This window comes from Halichoeres trimaculatus, unplaced genomic scaffold, assembly GCF_033239565.1.
Source record: "Halichoeres trimaculatus isolate MK-OKI-2021-1 unplaced genomic scaffold, fHalTri1.1 fHalTri1_scaffold_19, whole genome shotgun sequence".
Lineage (NCBI taxonomy): Eukaryota > Metazoa > Chordata > Actinopteri > Labriformes > Labridae > Halichoeres > Halichoeres trimaculatus.
The window spans coordinates 513,570-536,673 of record NW_027437197.1 but is presented as its reverse complement, the minus strand read 5'-3'; the positions used below and the strand labels follow the sequence as shown (position 1 = coordinate 536,673).

General features: G+C 45.4%; 1 protein-coding gene across 4 annotated transcripts; it reads left to right on the top strand.

Annotated features, from left to right (window-relative positions):
* The first annotated feature begins 326 nt into the window (after nt 1–326).
* On the top strand, nt 327–22,590 carry klf5b (Kruppel like factor 5b). 4 transcript variants are annotated; one of them, XM_074695720.1, is made up of 6 exons: nt 327–555; nt 5,741–5,850; nt 13,292–13,456; nt 18,459–19,359; nt 19,468–19,527; nt 21,060–22,590. In XM_074695720.1, the coding sequence occupies exons 4-6, from the start codon at nt 18,471–18,473 to the stop codon at nt 21,236–21,238; spliced, it is 1,128 nt and encodes a 375-aa protein (XP_074551821.1). In that variant the 5' UTR covers nt 327–555; nt 5,741–5,850; nt 13,292–13,456; nt 18,459–18,470; the 3' UTR covers nt 21,239–22,590. The 4 variants fall into 4 exon arrangements, with proteins under 4 accessions (XP_074551821.1, XP_074551823.1, XP_074551819.1 ...); XM_074695722.1 differs by lacking the exon at nt 13,292–13,456; XM_074695718.1 differs by lacking the exons at nt 327–555; nt 5,741–5,850; nt 13,292–13,456 and adding an exon at nt 16,684–17,161.
* Nucleotides 22,591–23,104: the final 514 nt, after the last annotated feature.

Sequence of the window (23,104 nt, the reverse complement as noted above, 5' to 3'; positions counted from 1 at the left end):
ACAGCTTCATGAAGTTTAAGGAGAGTGCCAAACTTTACATCATGAAATATCAGAGTTTACACTTTCTGTTAGCTTCATCCTCACAACAACAACCTGAGAGTGACTTTATCTCTGAGTTACCTTCACTCCTCCATCACTGAGTATCTGTGGGCCGCCTGCAGCTCTTCATGGAGCAGTGTGTGTAAATAAATGTATGATCTCCATGTGCAGAGTGAAAACTCAGAGCATGCGCTAACAACACGAAGGGTGAAGTTAAAAAACATCCTCAGGTGTGAAGATGCTCACCTTCCTCCAGCACTCCCGCTCCTCTAACCGGAATAAACCGGATCATGCTGATGGCAGCCTGTGAGGTCGCATTTCGATGGGGTAGCAAAACGCGACGGAACACCTGTCCTCCTCCAACGATCACCTGTCGTGACGCACGTGGACAGGAAGTGTTTGCTGTCACCGTGGCTCATCATTTCCAGTGTTTCCGGGACAAACTCAGCTCCTCTGGATCACAGCAGACACCAGAGATCAGGTGAAGGCCTCAGACCCACAGAGCTCCACGCTAAGGTAAGAAACGTCACCTGCTAACGCAGCACGTGCGCGCTTTGTTATTAATTAGCACTAATTGGATTCTGCTAGTCATGATGGAGGACGTGCTCTTTGGCTGAGGCTGTAAATTCATCAGGATTTCACCATTTGAACATCATCCCACAGTCAACCAGAGGAATGTTTGGAGATCATGATGAGGTTAAATGATCCTAAATGTTAATCCAGCTGCACCGAGTGGAAACCATCACTATCATCACTCTGAGAGGAAATAAACAGGTTGATCCAAAGAGTTTGAGCTGAATCTGGAGCTTTAAGATGCCAAACCTGTGTTTTCATTCCCTAAAGTCAGACAAATAAAAACAGATTTGGAAGAAAATCTTACAAATGAGGGAACATGGACACACTCCATTTTGGTATTTACTCTGTGACCCATTCCCTAACAAACATGTACTTTTTTATTTTCAGCATAAAATGTCTTTTCAGACTTAATCAGTGCCACATTCACCTGAGCAGTCCAGAAAAATGTCTGATTACAAGTTATTTAAAGACAAAATGAGGTCTGAATTGCTGCAACAAGCTTAAAAAATCTGCCAATGAAAGAAGAGAAAATGTATTTGTATTAAGAGATTATTCTAGTTTCAGGCAAATAACTTGAAATCAGACATTTTTCTGGTATGCTCAGCTGAATGTGGCTCATATTGAGTAAAGTAAGACAATTATTACTTAATATAAGACAAAAACACCTGATAATAGTTCAGTTTTCTGCAGTGTGCATGAAGCAGTTATTTGTTGGTCTTAAAATAATCTGCCACACGATGTTAGTATCACTGATGTTTGGATGTTGTTTTTAATTTAAATATGTTCATAAAATATTAAATGATAAAGAAATTAACAAGAAAAGCAAAGAAAACACTGAAACTCGTTCATTTATAAGTATTTATTTGGTTTTTCATAAAGGGACTGGAGATAGGAACCATTCACATTCAAAACGATACAGTACTGATACCAGGTACCTGGGAACCGGTACCCGAATTTAATTTAGGTAAATTTTAAATACTTTTTTGTGTTCAAGTGGTAAAAAAAAAACTATTTTTTGAATGAAAAATACATATGTTTTTTTTATTTAACGTATTTATTTTTCAGTATATAACCTTAGAATGCTGTGTTTATGTTTAGCACGGAAAATCTCCTTCTCTTCACAGTTACAAGGATCCATTTAGGTACCTCAACATGGTACCGTTTGATTTTACGTGAATTGGTACCTGGTACTTTTGACAGAATTCAGTCCCCAAAAGGGACTGAACAAAACAGAAAAATAAAAGTTTGCTTTAATATTTATTGTGAAGAAAGAGCAGATAAAGGTTTAAACTTCAGTTTAAATCAATTAATACGATTTAGATTATTTAGATTAAAAAAAAAAAGGTTTCATGTTCACAGACCTGGAGGGAATATAGTAACTTTTACTTGTTCTCCCTTAAAACAAGCAAAAGTCAAAATACTGCTTTTTTTTCTGGCAAAAACAAACAAACTGTGAGCTACAAAGATCCATCCAGTAGATCGTAGAGACAAACCCCTTAATCACTTTGTTCTGTGTGGTGTGTTACTCTTAGTGACAACAGGAGGTCAGTAAAATTTCACTGTGTTCCTTTTTCTTTTTTAATTAAGAAATGCAAAAAAGACTTGTTTAAGCGTTAACAGTATCTTTTGTTGGTTAGTAATACGATAAAATGACTTCAAACTTGTGTTAAGTGAACAACACAGAAGATAAACGTCCCCCCCCAAATACTGTATGCTAAATCACAATCGCAATATTGGTCTGGAAAAATCGCAATTAGATTATTTTCTAAATATCATTCACCTAAATAAAACAACAACAAACCCTCCCCAAACCAGCACTTAGTTACCACAGCCTCATGAACTAGTTTGATGTGACGTTAAAATACAGCTGAGTTTACCTGGAGGAGTGTGTTTTCCTGAGGAGCTGCAGTTTCATGCTTTTAAAGGAGCATTACGTGTGTTTGCAGCCCGCTCTCTGGACCTTCATCTGTCATTTCTCTGCTGTGTTTTATTTTTACCTGAAAGTGAAACCTCAACAATGTATCTCTGATTTTTTTCCCCTCATGCTCTTAATGGAAAATACCTTTACAGCCACAAAAGCTGCTTTTGTATGATAAGCTACCAACGCAGAGCGCTGTCTGAAAAGCCATTTAGAATTAATAATACCTAAAGCATTGGGGTTAATGAAAAAGTGTAATTTATCTGAAGAGGCTCGCAGTCGTCTTTGAAACGCGAGATGTCACCGAGCCCGTACAAACGGCGCCTCTAATGGAAACGGTGACAGCGCTGCGGCGTGGACCACAGGAAATGAAGTGAATGGCGCTGCTCGTCATTGTTGTGAAACTATTAATAGATGTGTAATTACGGCGGCAAACAGTTGATTTTGTTCTTCCTCTGTGCTGTTTGATATGCTCAGCACAATGCAGAGATGAATTAGGACTAATAAACAGGTCTCATGATTCTGTCTCTAATTGGAGGATCATTAAACGAGCTGCAGAGAGGAGCCCACAGCCACAGCCTCCAACAGCACATTTCAAACAGGACACAGAGGCCTTAATGAATCCTCCTGTGACTCCACAGCCGCGCACAAAGGGAAGCTCACGCTCTGTTTTCATCTCGCTCAGACTTTCTTATAATTGTTGGACTGAGGTGGCGATCAGCCGCTCCCTGCTCCAATCACAGTCATTATCTGAGGGTTGTGTTCAGGTGAAGGATCGTTTGAAGAGCAGGCTGTATGATTTGGAGGAGGTTCCTCAGACTGCGGCGACGGTAGCTGCCGTGTGGTTTGATATGTGGGATAATGTCTGAACACGCGTGGTTATTGACGCCGTTATAAGGAAAATAAAGAGAGCAAATGTAATGCACGCTCAGGGAACGTGCAGAAATCTCTGGGTGCCATTTGCTCCCATCAGCCGAGCTGATAGAGTCATTAGAGAGCGGCGGCGCTCGGCGCGCGGGTCTCTCTCGGTAAATGGCCCTGTTGGATGGGTGAACAACCTCCGCACGGCTCGCCGGCCTCCCAGCACTTCACGGCAGCTAATAGGTCACAGCTGTGGAGCTGGGTGACAAAAGCCTGAGTGTTAACAAAGGATAATGTGAGAATGGATTGCAGTTATCTGCTCCTTCCTCTGTCTGTGTTTGACTTTGAATTGCCAGCGCTCAATCAGATTGTTTTTTCTCGCCCACTGCGGCGGCGGCGAGGTTCAGGAGTTCCTACTGTACATCTCACGTTTGACCTCCATGCTAATGGAGCAGCCTCTTCTTTATCTATTAGTGAGGAGCGTGATCACCCCTGCACGGCTGGCAAACCAAAAGTGCTGAAACGGTCTGAATGCTGAGCGGGATCTGTGGGTTTTTGCATATCACTCCTGGTCCGTGGCTTTAAGAAAGAGGGTGGCAGAGGTCAGCTCAATATGCATATGATTTGGGGTTACAGTCCAAGTTTGGGTTCTAAGCTCCTTGATGAAAGACAGCTATGAATAAATGTAATCTTCTCCCTCACATTTGGTCATTTGCTGAGCGCTGTGAAAAAAGTCTTTGTATGCGCTTTTACTATTAACGCTCCTTATTACTCCTTCCTCAGGCTGTCCTTCGCAAACCATCCACCAATGTCACTGAATTCAGCTTTATTTACTGAACTTAGAGCCCATTCTCCTTCTTACTGTAGCCCTCACACTGCTCTGTCTCTGGCTAACGTACGGTGGCCTGTAGGTGTCAGACGGTTTCCAAAAGCTACAACACAAAAGGAGTTAAGAGGACAGTTTTCCTTTTCCCAGAAAACCCGTGAAAGAATTTAAAGATTATTTTCTTTTTTCAACTTAAGCTATGATAAATATAGCTTTAATGCTAACGCTATGGCAAAAAGCTAAATATAGAATAGAACAGAATAGAATTTATTGCCATTGTAACAAGTGCAACGAAATTGAAGTCACAGCAGCAATCAAGAAAACAAAAGTAAGAAAGTGTATAGAAAGTGCAAAAAGCTCCATAAGAAAATCGATGCTGACAGCTTGTCCATCATTGTCCACTCAGCCAGCCTCCACCTCCACAGGGTCCGCTAGCTCGTCCATCTTATTGGAGATAGATCTTACGTTCCCAATAACGATGGATGGAAGGACAGGTCCATGTCGTCACTTCTTAGCTCACACCTGAGAACCAGCACGTCATCCTCACCTCCTTCTCCTCACCTTGTGGGAAACATCTGGCCTAGCACCAGTTAGCATTGACATGCTACAGGCTGCTAACAGCTGATTTCACATGTAAACAATGCAGCCATGGTTACATGTAGGATCTCCAGACAAACACAGGAGAAAAGTGGTAAAAATATCACTGAGGACACAAAAAGTTTGGTGTCCATGACCAACAAATGAACCATACAAAGTAATGATCCACTCCAAATACAAAGATGACGAAAAAGAGACGAAAAATTACAAGAAATGGACAAAGAAGAGAGAGCTGCGCCTAGCAACCAGCTATAAGATGACGTATTACCTGTAAATAAAGAAATAAAAGTAATATAAAGAAAATAACAAGGTGACACCTCTACAAAGCTTTATTTATCAAAGATGGAATTCCACATCGTCTGACCCCCGCCAGCCACCATACTGACTTCCTGTTAAAGTCAGAATCATGACTCCTCAGAGCTGGGTCAGCTGCTGTTTGCTTAATGAATCATTTTCTCCTGATTCCCTCTGAAGTGTTTGTCTGAGGAGGTTTCTCCGTGCGGGTTATCGAGCGTTAAAGAGGAGCGGGCTGTCAGGGTGCCGTGATGAACAGGTAGAGCCTCTGTCATGTTTTATGCCCTCAGTTCTTGGTGGAGGAGGAGTGCTCGGGAAAAGTTTGGGCCTCAGCGGAGGAGAACTTATTTGTTGAGCAAGGGAAAATACACGGAGACGAGGGCAGACTGTCAAAGGGCTGAACGCCATTCATCTGCTAACCTGTTCAAGGTGTGCCTGGTTGATGTCCTCCTCCTTTGGTGGGGAACATATGTCCACAGCAGCTGTGCCACCGTCAATAGGCAGTGATTGTGAGCTAGCTAACTGCATTCCTGGGAGCCAGGCCAAGTCTGAGCGGAGTGAGCTGTCCCATTTTTCCTCCCAGCGTCTCTCCTGCTCGCCACCTGATTTCAATGTCTGTTTTCACACAGATCCAGAGACGACGCAGAGTCCCCCAGAAACCGAGCCCGACCCACAGGATCTGGTTCCTCCTCCGCAGAGAGGCTGAGGGAGCGGGACAGACGTCAGGTGGACTGAACAGGTGTGTTATTGTGTTTCTGCAGTCAGCGACACGCTGAGGAGGAGGCAGGGAGCAGGGAGCAGGGAGCAGGGAGCAGGGTGAGGGTCTGTTTGTTCAGACGTACGAGGAGAGGGTGAGACGGTGCTGGATTAACGAGTCAGGAAGAGAGATTTCTGTTCGTTAGATTAATCTGACTGAAAAAGGCCTCAAGTATTTACACACCAGGATCCTGTTAGAGCTGCCACTGGGGGGCGCTGTTTGAGAGTCGCACAGAGGAACAGATTTTACATCAATTATTCATTTAGGAAAGAAAGAAAAGGAGCATGAGCCGTCAGAGATCACACTTTGGTTTTTAAAGCTTGATAGAAATATGTCAGAAATTAGCATCACGGCTAGTAGTTTCCAGATTTTATTGTTTGTTTTTAATTTGAGGGAAATATTCTCAGTATAAACACAAAACAAAGCAGTTTGGGTTTTTTAAAAGGATGTTTTCTGTGGGGGCTGAGAGCTGAGCTGCCACCAACACCAGCTCAGCTAAGTTCAGGCATCCTGCGTCTTCATGGAGCACGGTGGCTAAAAATACGTCTGGGTTTAAGAATCAGCTCCTTGAAGGAAAGATAGTTTTTGTGGGGGCTGAGAGCTGAGCTGCCACCAACACTGGCTTAACTGAGTCCAGGTATTCTGCGTCTTCATGAAACATGTTGGCTAAAAATACTGATGGGTTTCTGAGGGAATTATTCTCAGTATAAAAACAAAACAAAACAAAGCAGTTTGAGGTTTTTTTTAAGGATGTTTTTGTGGGGGCTGGGAGCTGAGCTGCCACCAACAGCAGCTCAGATGAGTTCAGGTATCCTGCCTCTTTATGGAGCACGGTGTCTGAAAATACTGACGTCTGGGTTTCAAAATCAGCTCCTTAAAGGAAAAATAGTTTTTGTGGGGGCTGAGAGCTGAGCTGCCACCAACTCTGACTTAACTGAGTCCAGGTTTTTGTGCGTCTTCATGAAACATGTTGGCAAAAAATACTGATTGGTTTTTGAGGGAATAATTCTCAGTATAAAAACAAAACAAAGCAGTTTGGGTTTTTTAAAGGATGTTTTTTGTGGGGGCTGAGAGCTGAGCTGCCACCAACACGGGCTCATTTTAGTTTAGGTATCCTGTGTCTTCATGAAGCACAGTGGCTAAAAATACGTCTGGGTTTAAGAATCGGCTCCTTAAAGGAAAGATAGTTTTGTTAATTTCTTGATAAATGTGTGAGCTGGTAGTTTATGTGAAAGGAGAGGCTGAGAGCTGAGCTGCCATGTCTTCATGGAGCACAGTGTCTGAAAATGCTGATGTCTGGGTTTCAGAATCGGCTCCTTAAAGGAAAAATAGTTTTGGTTATAACCTGATAAATGTGTGAGCTGGTAGTTTCAGCTGGAGTGAGAGGAGGGGCTGAGAGCTGAGCTGCTCTCTCTCAGATCATGTCAGAGTTAAATGAAGACGTAACGGAGGAGCTCAAACGCTCACACATCGTCCAGAGATGGCTGAAAACGTCAAACCCTGCGATGACCTCACTCCTAAAAACAGGCTGCAGCACCTGCGTTAGAGATCAGACGGCGGCGCAGGAAGCTGTAAATGTAATCTAGACGTCAACATCCAAAGGCCGAGGGCGAAATGGAAATCTCATTTCTGCGTGGGCCGCTGTCCGACCACAAACAAACAATAGACATCTGCAATATTCCTCCGTCCTATCACAGGCCTGCGTCCCGCGAGGAGCAAGGTCAACAGAAGCGCCGTGAACGGGATGGCGATCCCAAAATAACAACCCCGAACACCAACACCCCCCCCCCCTCGCTCTTAAACAACACAATCACACAATCAGAGCCGGGCCGCCGTTCCCTCATTGTTTAATTTCTGCCGCCTATCTTAGATATCTCTGCGGCTGCTCTTATCTTTGACCTTCAGCTTGTTGCTTTGTCGTCAGCCCCTCCCTCCCCGCCCGCGCCCCGTACCTGCCCCCACCCCCACTCCAGTGTGCTGCGACCTTCAGAGGGGTGTCATTACTCCCTGACCCATTTGACGATCCCCTCATGTGGAATGTGCATATGCCGAATGGCTGCGGATGGGCGCAGTATGGGGTGAGGTGAAGTACTTACAGAAATATGACTTGACACGCTTTATCAAATGGGGAAAGATGAAGACGAAACAGCTGCTGGTGCTGTCGTAAGCAATCTGGCCGTGATTGAATAAAAGTGTCAGGAAAAGGGCCGCTTGATGGTCTTTTGTTCTCCCCCATCCAGCTTGATGTTAGTTTGAGCTGTCAGGAGGGAATCACAGCTGGGTGATTTATCAATACTTGGAGTGACCTTGCAGCCACGCTGGTGTGTGTACGGCTGAGTGTGTGTGTGAGGAGGCCGTGCACGCGCCTGTGTGTGTGTGTGTGTGTGTGTGTGTGTGTGCTGAGGCTGTGTGTGGCTCTGCTGGATTAAACAGACACAAAGTGGAGTATTTTCTAAATATTTGGCTGGGGCGGACAAAGACTTGGCTGGACTTGGATCAAACTCTCCTCTTCTCTCAGACACACTGAGAGGATTGTTCTGCCAACACCATGAGGGTATTTTTCTGCACATCAGAGGCTCCGGCATCACCGGCGAATGTTTGGAAGAAGTGTGTGTCTTTTAACTGGGCTGCGTTTGAACATTTCTCCCTCTCCAGCTTTTGGTGCTCACCTGTCCGCGCCGCCCCGTCCCCTCACTTCCACTTTCTTTGAGGCGCACTTGGACAGCCTGTTTCCACGGCAGCCATCCTCTGTCTCTGTTGTGATTAAGCAGATGTTTTATTGCAGACTGGAACAGTCATTACTGCCATAAACCCATCTGTGGAATTGCTTTTTATGCAAATTTACAAAGCATCTGCATAAATAAAGTTCTAATTAATACCTTTCTGCAAACCTCTGCGCTCTTTGATTCCTAAGTGTTCTTAATTGTGTACGAGCAGGTAGAAATCAATGCTCACAACATGAGAGGCTTTTTGTTCCCCGCGCACACGCCGTTTGTGATTTCCTTTCTACAACTGTTTCAGAGGAGCTGTGAATAAATAAGCCGCTGTTTGGCGATATTTAACACATTTATAGATTTCTGAAAGCACAGAGCTCAGCTGTTGTTTAAAGATATACCCTATATTCTCCTGTAATTACAATCTGACAACCCAACACGGTTAATTATTGAGCGATCTTTGATTAAGAAGGCGCCGCAGCCGTTCCAATCAGGGATAACATTTGTGTAAAGTTGCAGGGAGTAGCGTTTTCAGCTCCTGTTGTAGGTTACAGGGGAAATAAAACCAAATCTGCTGCTACCGGTTGATTGGGAACTACTGAAGAGTAAAGTTTCCCCGAGAACATTAAGGCAGCTTTATAGATCCCTTTGTTGTGAGGGTGCCAATGGAAGCTCATTAATTTCCAGGTTTTAATGGGGGAGTGTTGAACATGTGGCGGGAGTCGTCTTGGTGGGACCGTTACGAGCTGCACCTCTGCTGCTGCTGCACGGGCGCCGCGCGTTTTAACTGTGAAGGTGTCCCTGAGCGAGGAGAGGGTTTACGGTTTCAATCCTACAAACCTCTGTGTTCAATCCTCTGATTTTACTCTTCACCTGCAGGTTTTACTCTTCACCTGCAGGTTTTACTCTTCACCCGCAGGTTTTACTCTTCATCTGCAGGTTTTACTCTTCATCTGCAGCTTTTACTCTTCACCTGCAGGTTTTACTCTTCATCTGCAGGTTTTACTCTTCACCTGCAGGTTTTACTCTTCACCTGCAGGTTTTTATCACAGACTGAAACATCAGGAACGCCTCTGTCATTTTTTGTTTCCACCCAGTCACGGCAACAATCGCGTTTCCTCAACAGCTTCAGCCTCAGAAACTGATCAATGAGGAAAAATATGAGAAAATATCAGCAACAGGAAGAGTGAATCTGCAGATAATCTGGAGCTTAAACTAAATAGATTTGGCTAAGTAATCTGTGTATCATTTCTTTAATTGAACGTCAAAACAAAACACTGGAAAACGGTTTGTTTTCTGTTTTTTTTTTTCTTTTTGAAATGAAAACAAATGAAAATCTCTTATTTGTTAATTTAGGTTTGTTAGGTATAGACTGAATAAAGTGAAGCTGATTCACAGGTGGTAGCTGTTTGTGGACAGATGAAGAGAAACATTTGATTCAAAGGAGCTAAACTAGTGACTCTTAAAGACGACGACATGACCACAAAAAAAAATCATCAGGATCTTTCCAGGATGTTTATTTCCTGGTCGGCTTCAGCTTCAGCGTCAGGTCACAATGATCGGACAAATTAAATAAAATAACTCAATAAAATCAAAATCAGCCCGTGGCCTGAAATTCAACTTCCCTTAATCTGATCTGTACCAACAAACGAGAGACTGAAAAAACAAACAAAATGTTTGTTTTCATTTGAAAAAAAGAAAAAACAGAAAACAACAATTTTTTAATATTTTATTTTTTTATTCATAATTAAATATCAGTTTAATGAATGATACACAGTTTCTGAATAAAGTATTAAAACCTGAATTAGTTTTTTTTTTACCTTTAAAGAAGCTGAAACATCTTTTTTAATTTAAAAAATATATATGTTTTTTTGAATTAAAAATAAAAAATAAATAAAAAATAATGAAAGTAAAAAAAAAAAAAAAAACTTTTTTTTTTTTTTTTTTTTTTTTAAGAAGCTGAAACATTTTAAAGTCTGAGATTTCTCTGATCATTTATCCATCACACTTTGATAAAAGCTAACGAAGCTTTGTCTGGTGTTCAGCACATATGTCCTACACATTTATCATCAACTTTTATTTATTTATTTATGACTAATTTGATTTAAACCCTGAGGGAGAATCTTCAGTTTGATCAGAGCTGAGACGCAGAAACCAAAGAGATAAAACAGCCGAGGAAATATTTACAAGACGAGACTCTGACACTTTGAGCTGCTTCTTCACACAAAGAGAAAGAAAATTCATCATTTAGAGGAATCACAGATCAGCCTGTTTTTACTCCTGTTTCTGCAGAAAGGAGTCGTCACAGCAAAACAAAGGAGGAGTTTTTCTCCTGCTCTCCATGCCAGAGCGGAAAAGTAAAAAGCATTTAAAGAGTTTGAACTTCCATCCTCTGAGGAATCTGAGAGAACGGAGATATTTGTGAATAAAGGCAGACTTTGTTTGGTGATTAAAGGAGCTGTGAGGGAGGAGGAGGAGGAGGAGGAGGAGGAGGCACTGAGGTCAGGGCAACATGAAGACTTTAAGAGTGTTGGATGAAGGACTGTTTCTTCTCTTCACTTTTATTTGGGAGGGATCGGGGCTGACGCTGAAGCAGATGCAGTGTCTGGAGTGACACGCTGACGTTTCTGCACAGAGGAGCTAACTCTGGGCTGAAACTTGTTGAGAGCCGTCTGTTCAAAGAGCAAACTGCTGTCGTCAGCAGACGGATCCGAGCCGAGCCGAGCCGAGACAGGATTTCTCTGAGAGCCCAGAGTCCAAACTGAGCCGCTCCGTCTCCCTCTCATCAGCTCGTGAGATCTAGCAACTTTTAGCATAATGAATTTAGCAGGGAAGCCTCCTCTGCACAGTCCATCAGGCTGCCATCCTGCAGATTAAATTATGTCTGTAAGCATTAAAGCTTTGATGCTGTATTTGGGCGGCGTGCACGCATCCATTTGCAAAATTCTATATAACAAAATTAAAAACATGGACACCTATGGAAAAAGGCTTGGCACGAGCACTTAAAGGCAACCACTCCAAACAGTCTGCTGACTAATGCATTTCTAATCATTTCTGTGATCAATGTTAGCGACTGTGCAATAAGATTAATCAGCCGTATGCAAAGCTGGGATCACCTTGAGCACGGCAGGAAGAAAGAAAAGGAGATAAAAGGAGGGAAAGAAAGCCAGGCCGCTGTTATGTATGATAAGCACAGTGTAGAGAAAGAAGCACACCTGCATTATTCACGTTTTCATGCCGTTGGTTTCCTCCCTGTGTGTGTGTGTGTGTCCCTGTGTGTGTCCCTGTGTGTTGGAGCAGCATTACTCCGGCGTTTCGCTCCCCTCAGCTGTGCTTTGGCATCTGTGCACGGCCATCTCACTGCTGAATAGCTGCCTGATTATTCCAAATCTGAGGGAATATTCAAACAAGGCCCATAATGCATTCTTCCATATGATTCTCCAGAGCTGGGACAGCTGTTCAGCAGCTTTCAGCGCCGCGCGCAGAAAGGGGACAGATTTCTGCTCAATTAATAGGCCCGCATTAAAAGGCAGGGAGAAGTTTGACGAATGGAGCAGAGATTCAGTTTGTCTCTGCAGGAAAACAGAAAACAGGAAGCTCAGTCTGAGGATCAGCTGTTTGACGGAGGCACCGACGGGATCGATGCTCAGGGGCCCCTCGGCGTGCACCGCACAAAGACGCCTCTGTACCGGGCGTGTCGCTCCACGTCTGGACAATAACTGTCAGTGAGTTTGTCACCAGTACAGCTTCACACAGATTACAACCCGCTCCGTTTTACAAACCTGTCCGACACAATGATAAAACTTTAACGAGCAGAGTTTGTCAGCGGCTTCAGAGCGCGGCTCGCAGCCCATCAGAGCCTCTTTGTTCGCCGGCTCCGGCCACACAGCGGCTTCAGAGCCCAGCTGCCCCGCCTCGTGAAGTTTCAGTCTGGCTTCCCCGAGAACAACGGGGAGGTTGTCTGTCCAAGGGCGCACCTGTGAGCCGCAGACCCCGGCCGGGCTTACCTGCGTGGCCTCTCCTGCTGTACTCAAAAGGCAATTACTCCCCAGAAGATGGAGCACTGTCAACTTCAAACACGGGACATTCTTCAGGCAGATTAGACAAAATTATGTTTTATTATTCAGGCCCCGAGGGATGAATCGGACTCTCTTTGGCCGACTCTGCGGTGAAATCTAAGACAGTTAAAATGGCAGAGGTATGTTTGGAGTCAGGGTGAGACGGCGCTGTCGTTATGAAAGGGCAGCAGAGAGGATCAGATTAGAGCCCAACAGCCCCACTCTTTCAGAGCGGCCGTGCTATCATCTCTGTCTGCGTGTCCCAGCCTGTACAGAGCTTAAATTAAATGGCTGTAATAAATGTTTTGCTCTTGCTGATGTGCTGTGGCCGCCTATCAAAGGAAACGGCGAGCGGGAACAGCACGCCGAGAGATCAGAGGGAGGGAGGGAGACGATGTCAGCACATTACCAACATTAGAAACGGACTTGTTTTCACTTAAAGCTCAATTATAAAGCTGGCTCCAGAAACAATTATATTGATGAATGCTTCCTAAGTTACTGTAATTAAATTATTCCATTTAATTAAGGAATTATATTGAATTTCTCCCCAGAGGACGGCATTAGCCTCATCTGCTGTTTTACAAACAGGAGAGCTGAATGTTGTGAGCTGTGGAAATGATTACTGATGCTAATGAAACCGTGTCACATCAGATCAACGCCGCACACCGCCAACAAGCGGCGCCGGAGCAGCCCAACCTGAGACCAAAGCACCAGGAACAGGCTGATCCTGATCCGAGTCAGACCAGACCTGAGAGGAGCTTCAGGAGGAGGCGACCCCAGGAGGAGCAGCTCCTCGCATCAGGAGTTTAACCTCTGGTTAGAGAGCTCTGAGTCCACGTCTCCGTCTCTGCACACACACTTTCTTTCTCTCAGATGAAATCACAGCTTGAACACTCAGACTCACTTTGATGCTCACAGGAAGTTTCTCTGCAGCTGACCAGTGCCCTCTGGTGGTGGAGGCGAGCAGCTGCTTCTCTAAAAATAGAGAGTGAATATTTCTACAACACGTCTGATTATTTTCACACACACTTTACACGTCTGCACACACTCCTTACAGACATCCTACAGATAACACACACACACACTGAGGAACCTGACCCACTCATCAAAACTTATTCCACCCTTTCAAAATAAAAGCCCAGCGTCCTGCAGTGTTTGTTGTCCGTTCCCTCGTGGCCATATTAGTCCATGTGGCAGCAGAGCCACTGTGATGCTGTAAGCACATACCGAGCATTCCCGTCCGCCGCCGTCCGTGCAGTTGTTGGGCATATTGTGAGGTTTTAATACGGGGATCTGCAGCAGGGCTCGGCTCACATTCGCTGCACGGGAAGAGCCAAGAATGACAGTTGCTCCTCTTGGAGCGGAGACGTCCCCGGATTTAAATTGCACTCTGAAAGGTCAGCACATGACAGGCGATCAGTCAGCGCCTAATTGGTTGATCAGCAGACATTTAAATATGCTGCTGATTATTTTTATATCAGGGAAAATGTGTGGGCGCGTCTGAGGCTGGGAGCGATCTTTATAAGATTCAGACGTTTTTACAGGTTTTAATTCAGAGAGAGGAACGATAAATCAGAAAACATCGACAGTCTGATGGTGTTAGACTTTATCAGAACGGTTTGATTTAAAGACAGCTTGAAGACAGACTGAAAAACAATTAATGTAATCAGTCTGGAATAAAAAAAAATCAAGATAAAATATTTAAATCAACCTGACCCACAAAAAAAACAACTTATTTCCAGGACCACTCCCTGAAAACCTCCATACGACTCAGACAGGAGAGCTCCACACAGAAAAATCAGGATTTAACAAAGAAAAATAACATGAAAACAAGAGACAGAGTGAAATATAAACCATAGTGAGAGTGATCACAGAGCTTCACAACATAAACAACAATAAATCTAAGAAAAAATCAAAGTGCAGACAAAAAAAACAAAATGTTAAATTACAGGAATTATATAATTATTATTGACAAATAAATAAAATAAAAAGAAAAATAAAAAAATAAATAATATATATATATATATATTTATAAAAATAAAAAATAAAAAGAAATAAATAATAAAAATATATAATATTAAAAAAATAAATACATAAATAATAATATATATTAAAAAAAAAAAATAAATAAGTAACAAAAATATATAATATTAAAAAATAAATAAATAAATAAATGAAAGCTCCAGATCAGACGAGCTAACAATGAAATGTGGTTTAAAGATGAAGACGAGAGTTTTTACAAGCAAAATAAAAAGCATGTGTTCATATTTTTGATGGTAAAAACTGGACTAATGGAGGATTATTCTTGTTGTGCATTTTGTCCTTGAAGGACACCGTAGTTTCTCCAGTATGCAGGTTGAGCTTTGACCTTAAAATGAGCACATTTACTTTGATTCTTGAATTCTTGCTTTGAGTAAACGTCTTTCAGAGCCTCACACGTTTCAGACGAGAAGATTTTTGTTTCTTTTCAAAGTCAAACATTTTTCCTCGACCTGTCGCTGCCCTCTCCTCCTTCAGCTGTCCTCACCTCAAACTCATAAAACTCCTCCACAAATGTAGCAGAGAGCGTCAGCAACCTGTTCATCAGTTTATAAACTTCATTTATTTTAGAAGAGCTTCACAAACTGACCCCGAACATGAAGGTTATTTTAAAAACCAGATCCTGATTCTGTGTGAAATGTTTCCCCTGGCTCATGGAGCAGTGTAAGGTGTAAATACCAGGACGTTAATAGTCTGAGCTAATTTAAAACCCTGTCACCAGATGTGAGTCTGAAATAAATCAGCGCTGGAGACAAAAAAGAGCCGAGACAGAAGCAGACGGCCTCAGAGGAGATTCAGAGCCTGATGTTTCACCTTCACTCATTCATAAGGTGTAAATAAAGCAGAGCTGTGTCTCTGTTTGTGTTTGCTCAGGTCTGACCCCGTGTAACCTCCGTGATCCTCGTGTTCAGTCAGGCCTGCAGCATGTGCAATTATTTTAATAGGAGGACAAAATGTGCCTGAAGAAAGAAGGGAGTGGCAGTAAATGTCACACTTTGCAGAGAGAAAGCCTCCAACAGCTCCTCTCTGATGATAATGATCCCCGTCCTCAGCCGTGCCAACTCCAGGGCATACCTGTGTTTCCAGTTCCAGCACGTCGTCCTGCCACTGTCGCTGACATGTGCAGACGCTTCATACAGACACCTGTGAGGAGCAAAGTGCTCTCGCTGCTGTCGGAGCAGTTGTGTTTGCTAAGCTGAGGTTTAGAGCTGCTGCCGCTGTGAGCTCAGGCTGCTGGAGGAAGGATTACTGATCCTTTTCCACCGCTGAGCCTCAGATCTGGACTTTATCCTGGGATGTAAAGAACAAAAAAGGCAGACAGCAGCACCATATGTCAAAGTTCCTGCCAGGTCAAGACAAAAGGTAGGTACGGAGCAGGGATGGGGTGTTTGGGTGACGTGGGAGCAGCTGCTGGTGCAGACGATCTGCGGCCCACGGCGTCTGAGCCTCTTTAGAGGAAACATGCAGAGCAGAGCTCAGAGGACGAGTGCAGGCTTCACTGCTGCTTCAGGAATGTTGGCATCGAGCTGCAGTCCTGACAGACAGCTGCACCGCGCTCCTCGCTCTGCGCTCGCTCTGCGCTCTGTGGCGTTTCTGACATGCCAGACGCAGAGCAGACGCAGAGCCAGCGCCGCAGGATCCCAAGGAAACCAGAACGTGTGTCTGAGGAGCTCCAGAAACTTTATTCACAGTGAGAGGAAACCAGGGACCAGATCTGAGTCCTCTGAGAGGGTCTGAGGGGGTCTGAGGGGTCTGAGGGGGTCTGAGGGGTCTGAGGGGTCTGAGGGGTCACAGCTTCAGCTCTTTGTCCTGAAACATGTCCCAGTGTTTCCTGCAATCAGAGAGGCTCATGGGAAAACTGAGACAGAGCTGCCTTCCTGATTCACAGGAGCTGCTCAGACCACCTGACTCTACTCTCTGGGTCTGGACACACTCCTCCTCCTCCTCCTCCTCCTCCTCCTCCTCCTCCTCCTCCTCCTCCTCTTCCTCAGTGATCTCTTCATCTCCCCATGCAAAGTGATCTTTCTCCCCTCTGACATTTCTCCCGCGCATCGTGCAGCCCTCTGCCCTCTCTCCATGAGGAGTCCTCCTCCTCCCGATCTCCTGCAGGAGCTGTTTATTTTGCACATGTTCAGCCCCGCCCTGCGGACGCGCTGATATCACGCAGTTGCGTAATTTGACAAGCCAGCGCAAAAAGCGTCTGAAGGAGCGTTTGACAGCTGGCTCCGCGCTCGCTCAGGTCGCTGGGAAACACAGATCCCCCATGTTTGGCTCATCAGAGAGGGCTTCCAGGTGGTAACAGACCGCGGACCCGCCTCCATGGCCGCCTCCGTGTGCGGGAACGCTTGGGTCGCTCCGGGGCAGGACGCGCAGGTTGTGCACAGAGCGGCGGACGCGCGGAGGGCTGAGGATTACGGACAAGTGCTGTGCTGCATGAGGGATGCCGTCCCGGGAACTTCCTCTCACCAGGATCACGCCACGGTAGGCTGCGTGTTTTAGCTGGTAGCTCTCTGAGCATCTCTGTGCGCGCGGAGCGACGCGCAGGCGGAAAGCCGCTGAGTGACGCGGAAAGCCGCTGAGTGACGCGGAAAGCTGCTGTTTTCACGCAGACATGCAGGAGGCAGGCCCGTGTTTGTTCAATTATCAGCTTCTGTCTGAAACCACGTGACTGGAGTGGTCGGCGTGGATGCTGACATTGAGACGGACTCACGCGCGGCAGGACGGACGCGCGGCAAGACGGACGCGCGTGAAGCGGATGAAGCGGCGCGTCCGCTGCAGAAACTTGTGAGGAAGCTGCAGAGCAACTGGATGATCTAATTTCAGACATGTATTTCTAAACAGCTCAGGCTGCTGGAGCGTCAGGGAGGGGTCTGCTGCTGGGGGAGGGAGGGGTGAGGAGGGGTGAGGAGGGGGTCTGAGATCTGCCAGTCAGAGACAAGTGCAGGCCCCATCCCTGTGTTCACTCCCATCAGCTGTTACTGAGGTTTCAACTGTTTCTGATGCAGCAGCAAACAGAAATGTTCTGGTTTTATTTAGAGAGGGTTAATACCAGACTTTAAAAAGCCCTGAAGGTCTCTGGTCCCTGATGGATCAGGTCTACCCGCTCTCTGTGACTCTGGTTTTTCAGCCTCAGTTTAAAAATCAAACCTTCCTGGTTTTCTGAGTTTTCCTCAAACTCTAGCAGGAAGTCAAAGACCCCAGCTGGTAAACTGCTGACTCAGCTCTCAGGGTTTCACAGAGTCATGGATCCGTGGACCCAGAGACCAGCAGCAGCTCAGCTCTCAGCCCCTCTGACAGCCTGCTGGCTCTGACCTCATGGTTCATCTCCTGGGACTGTGGCAGAGGTCGTTGATTGATGATGGTTCCCCTGAGGTCGACTCTCCTTTTGTTAATTTTCAGTTAGTTTACAGAAACAGGCCCAACCTTGCAGTACTACTGGACATCCTGTGGGGGCAGTGTCGAGCTGTTCATGAACGAGTCAAGGAAGAGAAATTTCCTGAGGAAAAACTCAAATTTAGTTTGAAACTGTCAAAATAAGAACGATGAGTCCTCATTCGCTCTGAGTTCAGACTCTTTATGACACGAAAACAACGTGTTTGTTAGACTCTGTAGACCCTTTGGACTCTGTAGACTCTGGACTCTTTGGACTCTGTAGACCCTCAGGACTCTCTGGACCCTGTAGCCTGGTCCAGTCCTGTGGTTCTGTGTTATATCTAAATGATGCTGAGACAGTGACCCTGGTTTCCCTGGTCCCTCTGATGGTTCTGGTCTCTTTCAGGGCAAACCGCAGATGGACAGCTACCCGTCCTCCCAACAGGAAGTCATGAGCTCCAAAATGCTGATCCGGGACGGCGGTCTGACCCTGGACCCCCCTGAGGACTTCTCCTCTCCTTACAGCGTCAACATGAGCCTGCTGCTCCCCGACGTGTCCTACCTGCACCCCGGTCTCTGCAGGACTGTGAGGCAGATCAAATCTGAGCCGTCCCACCCCCTGATGCACACCGCCTGTCAGGGCGGCGCCGGGCCGCCGACGCTCCCGGAGAACCCGGGGTTCTACGCCTTAGCCGACGGCTCCAGCAGCTTCCTCATCAAACAGGAAGTGCCAGACTTCCAGGACGTCCCCATGTTCCAGCTCCTGAACTCGGATTTGGAGCTGATGGTCCCCGGGTCTCAGCTGAACCCCGTCCCCCTGAGTCTTCCTCTGGGACCTGTCCACGCAGGCCCGGTCCAGAGTTCTGCTAGAAGCACGAGCAGTCCCCAGAACTTCCCCTTTAACCCGCACACGGTCCACCAGCAGAGGCCGACCTACCTGCCCCCCTCGCCCCCCAGCTCTGAGCCCTCCAGTCCAGACCGGGGCAAGGAGCTCCTCCAGAACCTGTCCCTGCCCCCCTCCTACGAAGCCAGCGTGGCCTCCAAGCTGACCTTCCAGACCCACAGCCCCCTCCATCCAGGACTGACCCACAGTGGAGCCCCAGTCCAGAGCCAAGACCAGAGTCCTCATGGGGGATTGGTTCAGGGCCCTGGTCCTGTGCTGGTCCAACACTCAACCCTGACCCAGGCTCAGAGCTCAGGACCTGGACCCTTGTCCCCTGATCCGGCCCAGCTGGCTCCAGTTAAACACTTCAGGAGACACAACCCGGACTTAGAGAGACGGAGGATCCACCACTGTGACGTCCCAGGTGAGTCTGGAACCAGGTCTGATCCAGACCAAAACCTGAACCTGTGTTAGTGGACCTGGACCTGGTTTAGACTTCCTCTAAAGTCTGTGACCTGTTCCTCCTCCTCAGGGTGCCACAAGGTCTACACCAAGTCCTCCCACCTGAAGGCCCACGCCCGGACACACACAGGTAACACCACCCACACCACCCACACCACCTACACCACCCACACAGGTAAACACCACCTACAACACACACAGGTAAACACCACCTACAACACACACAGGTAAACACCACCTACACAGGTAAACACCACCCACACAGGTAAACACCACCCACTCCACCTACACCACCTACACCACCTACACCACCTACTCCACCCACACAGGTAAACATCACCCACACCACCTACTCCACCCACACAGGTACACACCACCCACACAGGTAAACACCACCCACTCCACCTACACCACCTACACCACCTACACCACCTACACCACCTACTCCACCCACACAGGTAAACATCACCCACACCACCTACTCCACCCACACAGGTACACACCACCCACACAGGTAAACACCACCCACACAGGTAAACACCACCTACACCACCTACACCACCTACACCACCTACACCACCTACACAGGTACACACCACCCACACAGGTAACACCACCTACACAGGTAAACACCACCTACACCACCCACACAGGTACACACCACCTACACCACCCACACAGGTAAACACCACCTACACCACCTACACCACCCACACAGGTAAACACCACCTACACCACCCACACAGGTACACACCACCTACACCACCCACACAGGTAAACACCACCTACACCACCTACACCACCCACACAGGTAAACACCACCTACACCACCCACACCACCCACACAGGTACACACCACCCACACAGGTAACACCACCTACACCACCCACACAGGTAACACCACCCACACCACCCACACAGGTAAACACCACCTACACCACCTACTCCACCCACACAGGTACACACCACCCACACAGGTAACACCTCCCACTCCACCCACACAGGTTCACACCACCTACTCCACCCACTCCACCCACACAGGTACACTCCACCCACACCACCCACTCAGATACACACCCGGGCAGGGGTGTGTGGGGGTATGTTGGGAGTGTGCAGTGTGTGTTGGGGTGTGTGGGGGTGTGTATGTTGTGTGTGTTGAGTGGTGTTGGTATGCGTTGGAGTGTGTGTGTGTTATCTGTGTGTAGAGTGGTGCTGGTGTTGGTGTGTTTGAAGTGTGTGTATGTGTGTGTGTGTTATGTGTGTGTTGTGTGTGGGGTGGTGATGGTGTTGTGTGTGTTTTGTGTGTGTGTGTTGTGTTGTGTTGTGTGTGTGTGTGTGTGTGTGTGTGTGTGTTTGTGTGTGTGTGTGTGTGTGTGTGTGTGTGTGTGTGTGGTGTTGCCGGGCAGAAATCGACATGCTAACACGCTCGGCGCTGACAGACCTGGAACACCTCAGCGCTGTCAGAGCTCATAGAGCAGCAGCTCTGTGGCGGTGGCGGCGGCTGAGGGAGGACAGGAAGTGATTTATGGCGGCGGCTGTCAGCTCGGCTCTGATCAGACCCTCTGTAACGTCTGAGGGTCCATCCAGACTCTGTAGACCTGTCCCCCTTTAAGGAAACCTGTCTGTCCTGTATCCTAACTCCTCTGTCCTTGTTTCCTGAAGGAGAGAAGCCGTACCGCTGCTCGTGGGACGGCTGTGAGTGGCGTTTTGCCCGATCTGACGAGCTGACTCGCCATTTCAGGAAACACACGGGGGTGAAGCCGTTCCAGTGTGGGGTGTGTACCCGCTGTTTCTCCAGATCTGACCACCTGGCGCTCCACATGAAGAGACACCAGAGCTAAAAACCCTTTCATTTTTTATTTTTATTTTTTATATTAGGTTTTTTAAGTTTCATGTTTTATTTTATTCAAGTTTTAATTTCTTTACTTATTTTTTCTTTAACTTTATTTCATTCTTTATTTTAGTGTTATTTTATTTTTTTACTTTATTCTTTATTTTATTTTATTTTCTATATTAGTTTATTTTAAGTTTGATTTTTTTTTCTTTCTTTTTTTTGACTTTATTTTATTTCATTCTTTATGTTATCATTATTATTTTTTTTGTACTATCTTTTCTATTTTTTATTTTTATTTATTTGAGTTGCCGGTTTGTTGTGCTCAGAGTGTTTCAGCGTTACCTGGCTCAGTGTGTGCATGATTAACGGGTCATTGACTCTGAGCTGAACTTTAACTCGCTAACGTTGAACCACAGGGAGACTTCAGGTTTGGGTTAATCTGATCCTCTCTCTGAATGTTCTGTTTGCTCTGTGCTCTGATCCGTGTTCACGAGGTGTTGGATGTCTCTCATTCAGGTTCAGGTTTGGACCCTGACAGTGCAGTGTGTTTATTTATGGAGCTTTATTTATTGTAAAGGATGAGAGTTTATTTCTGATGGAGTAGTTCTCATAAAGCAATATGTGAGCAGAGTAGAGCTCAGATTTAACGCCTCACACCTCGAGCAGACGACATTTCATCAGCAGGTTTTTTCTCCTGGAAGTTGTGAAGAACGGATCGACTTTCTCTCCTTTTTAAAGGATGTTTCCGCACATTAAACGCCTCTAACGGGATTACAGCATCATATTACTGAATACTTGTCTTTGTACGGGCTTTCAAAGTGTCGTCCCTGAGATGTTTTCAGACTGAGCACCTGCCAGAGGAACATCTGTGGGAGCTTTGGGTTTCTTTGACCACCATCCAAACACCTTTTGAAGTGCCTTTAAATGCTTCCTTTGATTCATGAGAAACTAACTTCTTTTATCAGGTTCTCCTCTCTGCCAAACGCTCCGTCTCTTTGGCAAACCCTCCTTTTTCAGCACACAGCGCCCGCTCTTTCTTCAGTCAGGGGGATTTTTAATATCTTTTCTTACCGTGTGTAAATAAACTTTATATATCAGCTGTTTACGGACTCATCACCCATGGATTTTAAGATGTACAGAGACTAAACTTTTAGTTTTTGGATTGCAGAGATTTTATTTTTATTTCTTTATGTTCAGGAGGGTTTGAATGATTGAAGTGTTTGATTTGAGACGTACAAACATGTTATATTCTGACGTAAAGGATGTTTTTTTAATGTCAGACAGTGAACATGTAGCCTGAATTTATCAGATGTACTTAAAGCCATGTGACCCTCACAGTGCAAATAAAGTTTGTGTTAAATATCATCCACTCAGATTCAGTCTGTTATTATTATTATTATTATTATTTTTATTTTTATTATTATTATTATTATTATTATTATTATTATTATTATTATTATTATTATTATTATTATTATTATCATAATCTAAAATACGTTTATTTGGGAGATTTAAAGGATATTTCTTTTATTTGTTTGTTGGACATTTTAGTATTTAAACTTTTATATCTGTATTTTTTTATTTCTGGCTGTTTGTAAAATATTTGTAACCTTAATTATTTAAGCTCCTTATAAATAAAGATTATTATTATTATTATTATTATTATTAAGGTTTTCGGTTTGTTAGATGAACAGTTTTAGTGTTTATATCCAGCTGATCTTAAATATCCACGCTCTGTTAAACTTTAAAAATTAAAACTAGAAAATGTTTGAAATAATTCCTGAGGCCGATGTCAAACAGTGTGTGTTTGCTCCTGATGAACTCTCAGAGTTTGATCCTTCAGCGCTTCGAGCTGAAACTGTTTGTGGTTTTT

Excerpts from the sequence above, each read along its gene's own strand:
- klf5b (XM_074695718.1), top strand. The coding sequence starts at position 17,000 with ATGGCCGCCTCCGTGTGCGGGAACGCTTGGGTCGCTCCGGGGCAGGAC. Across the intron at positions 17,162-18,458 it reads CTCACCAGGATCACGCCACG|GGCAAACCGCAGATGGACAG; the intron begins GTAGGCTGCGTG and ends GGTCTCTTTCAG. Across the intron at positions 19,528-21,059 it reads CCACGCCCGGACACACACAG|GAGAGAAGCCGTACCGCTGC; the intron begins GTAACACCACCC and ends TGTTTCCTGAAG.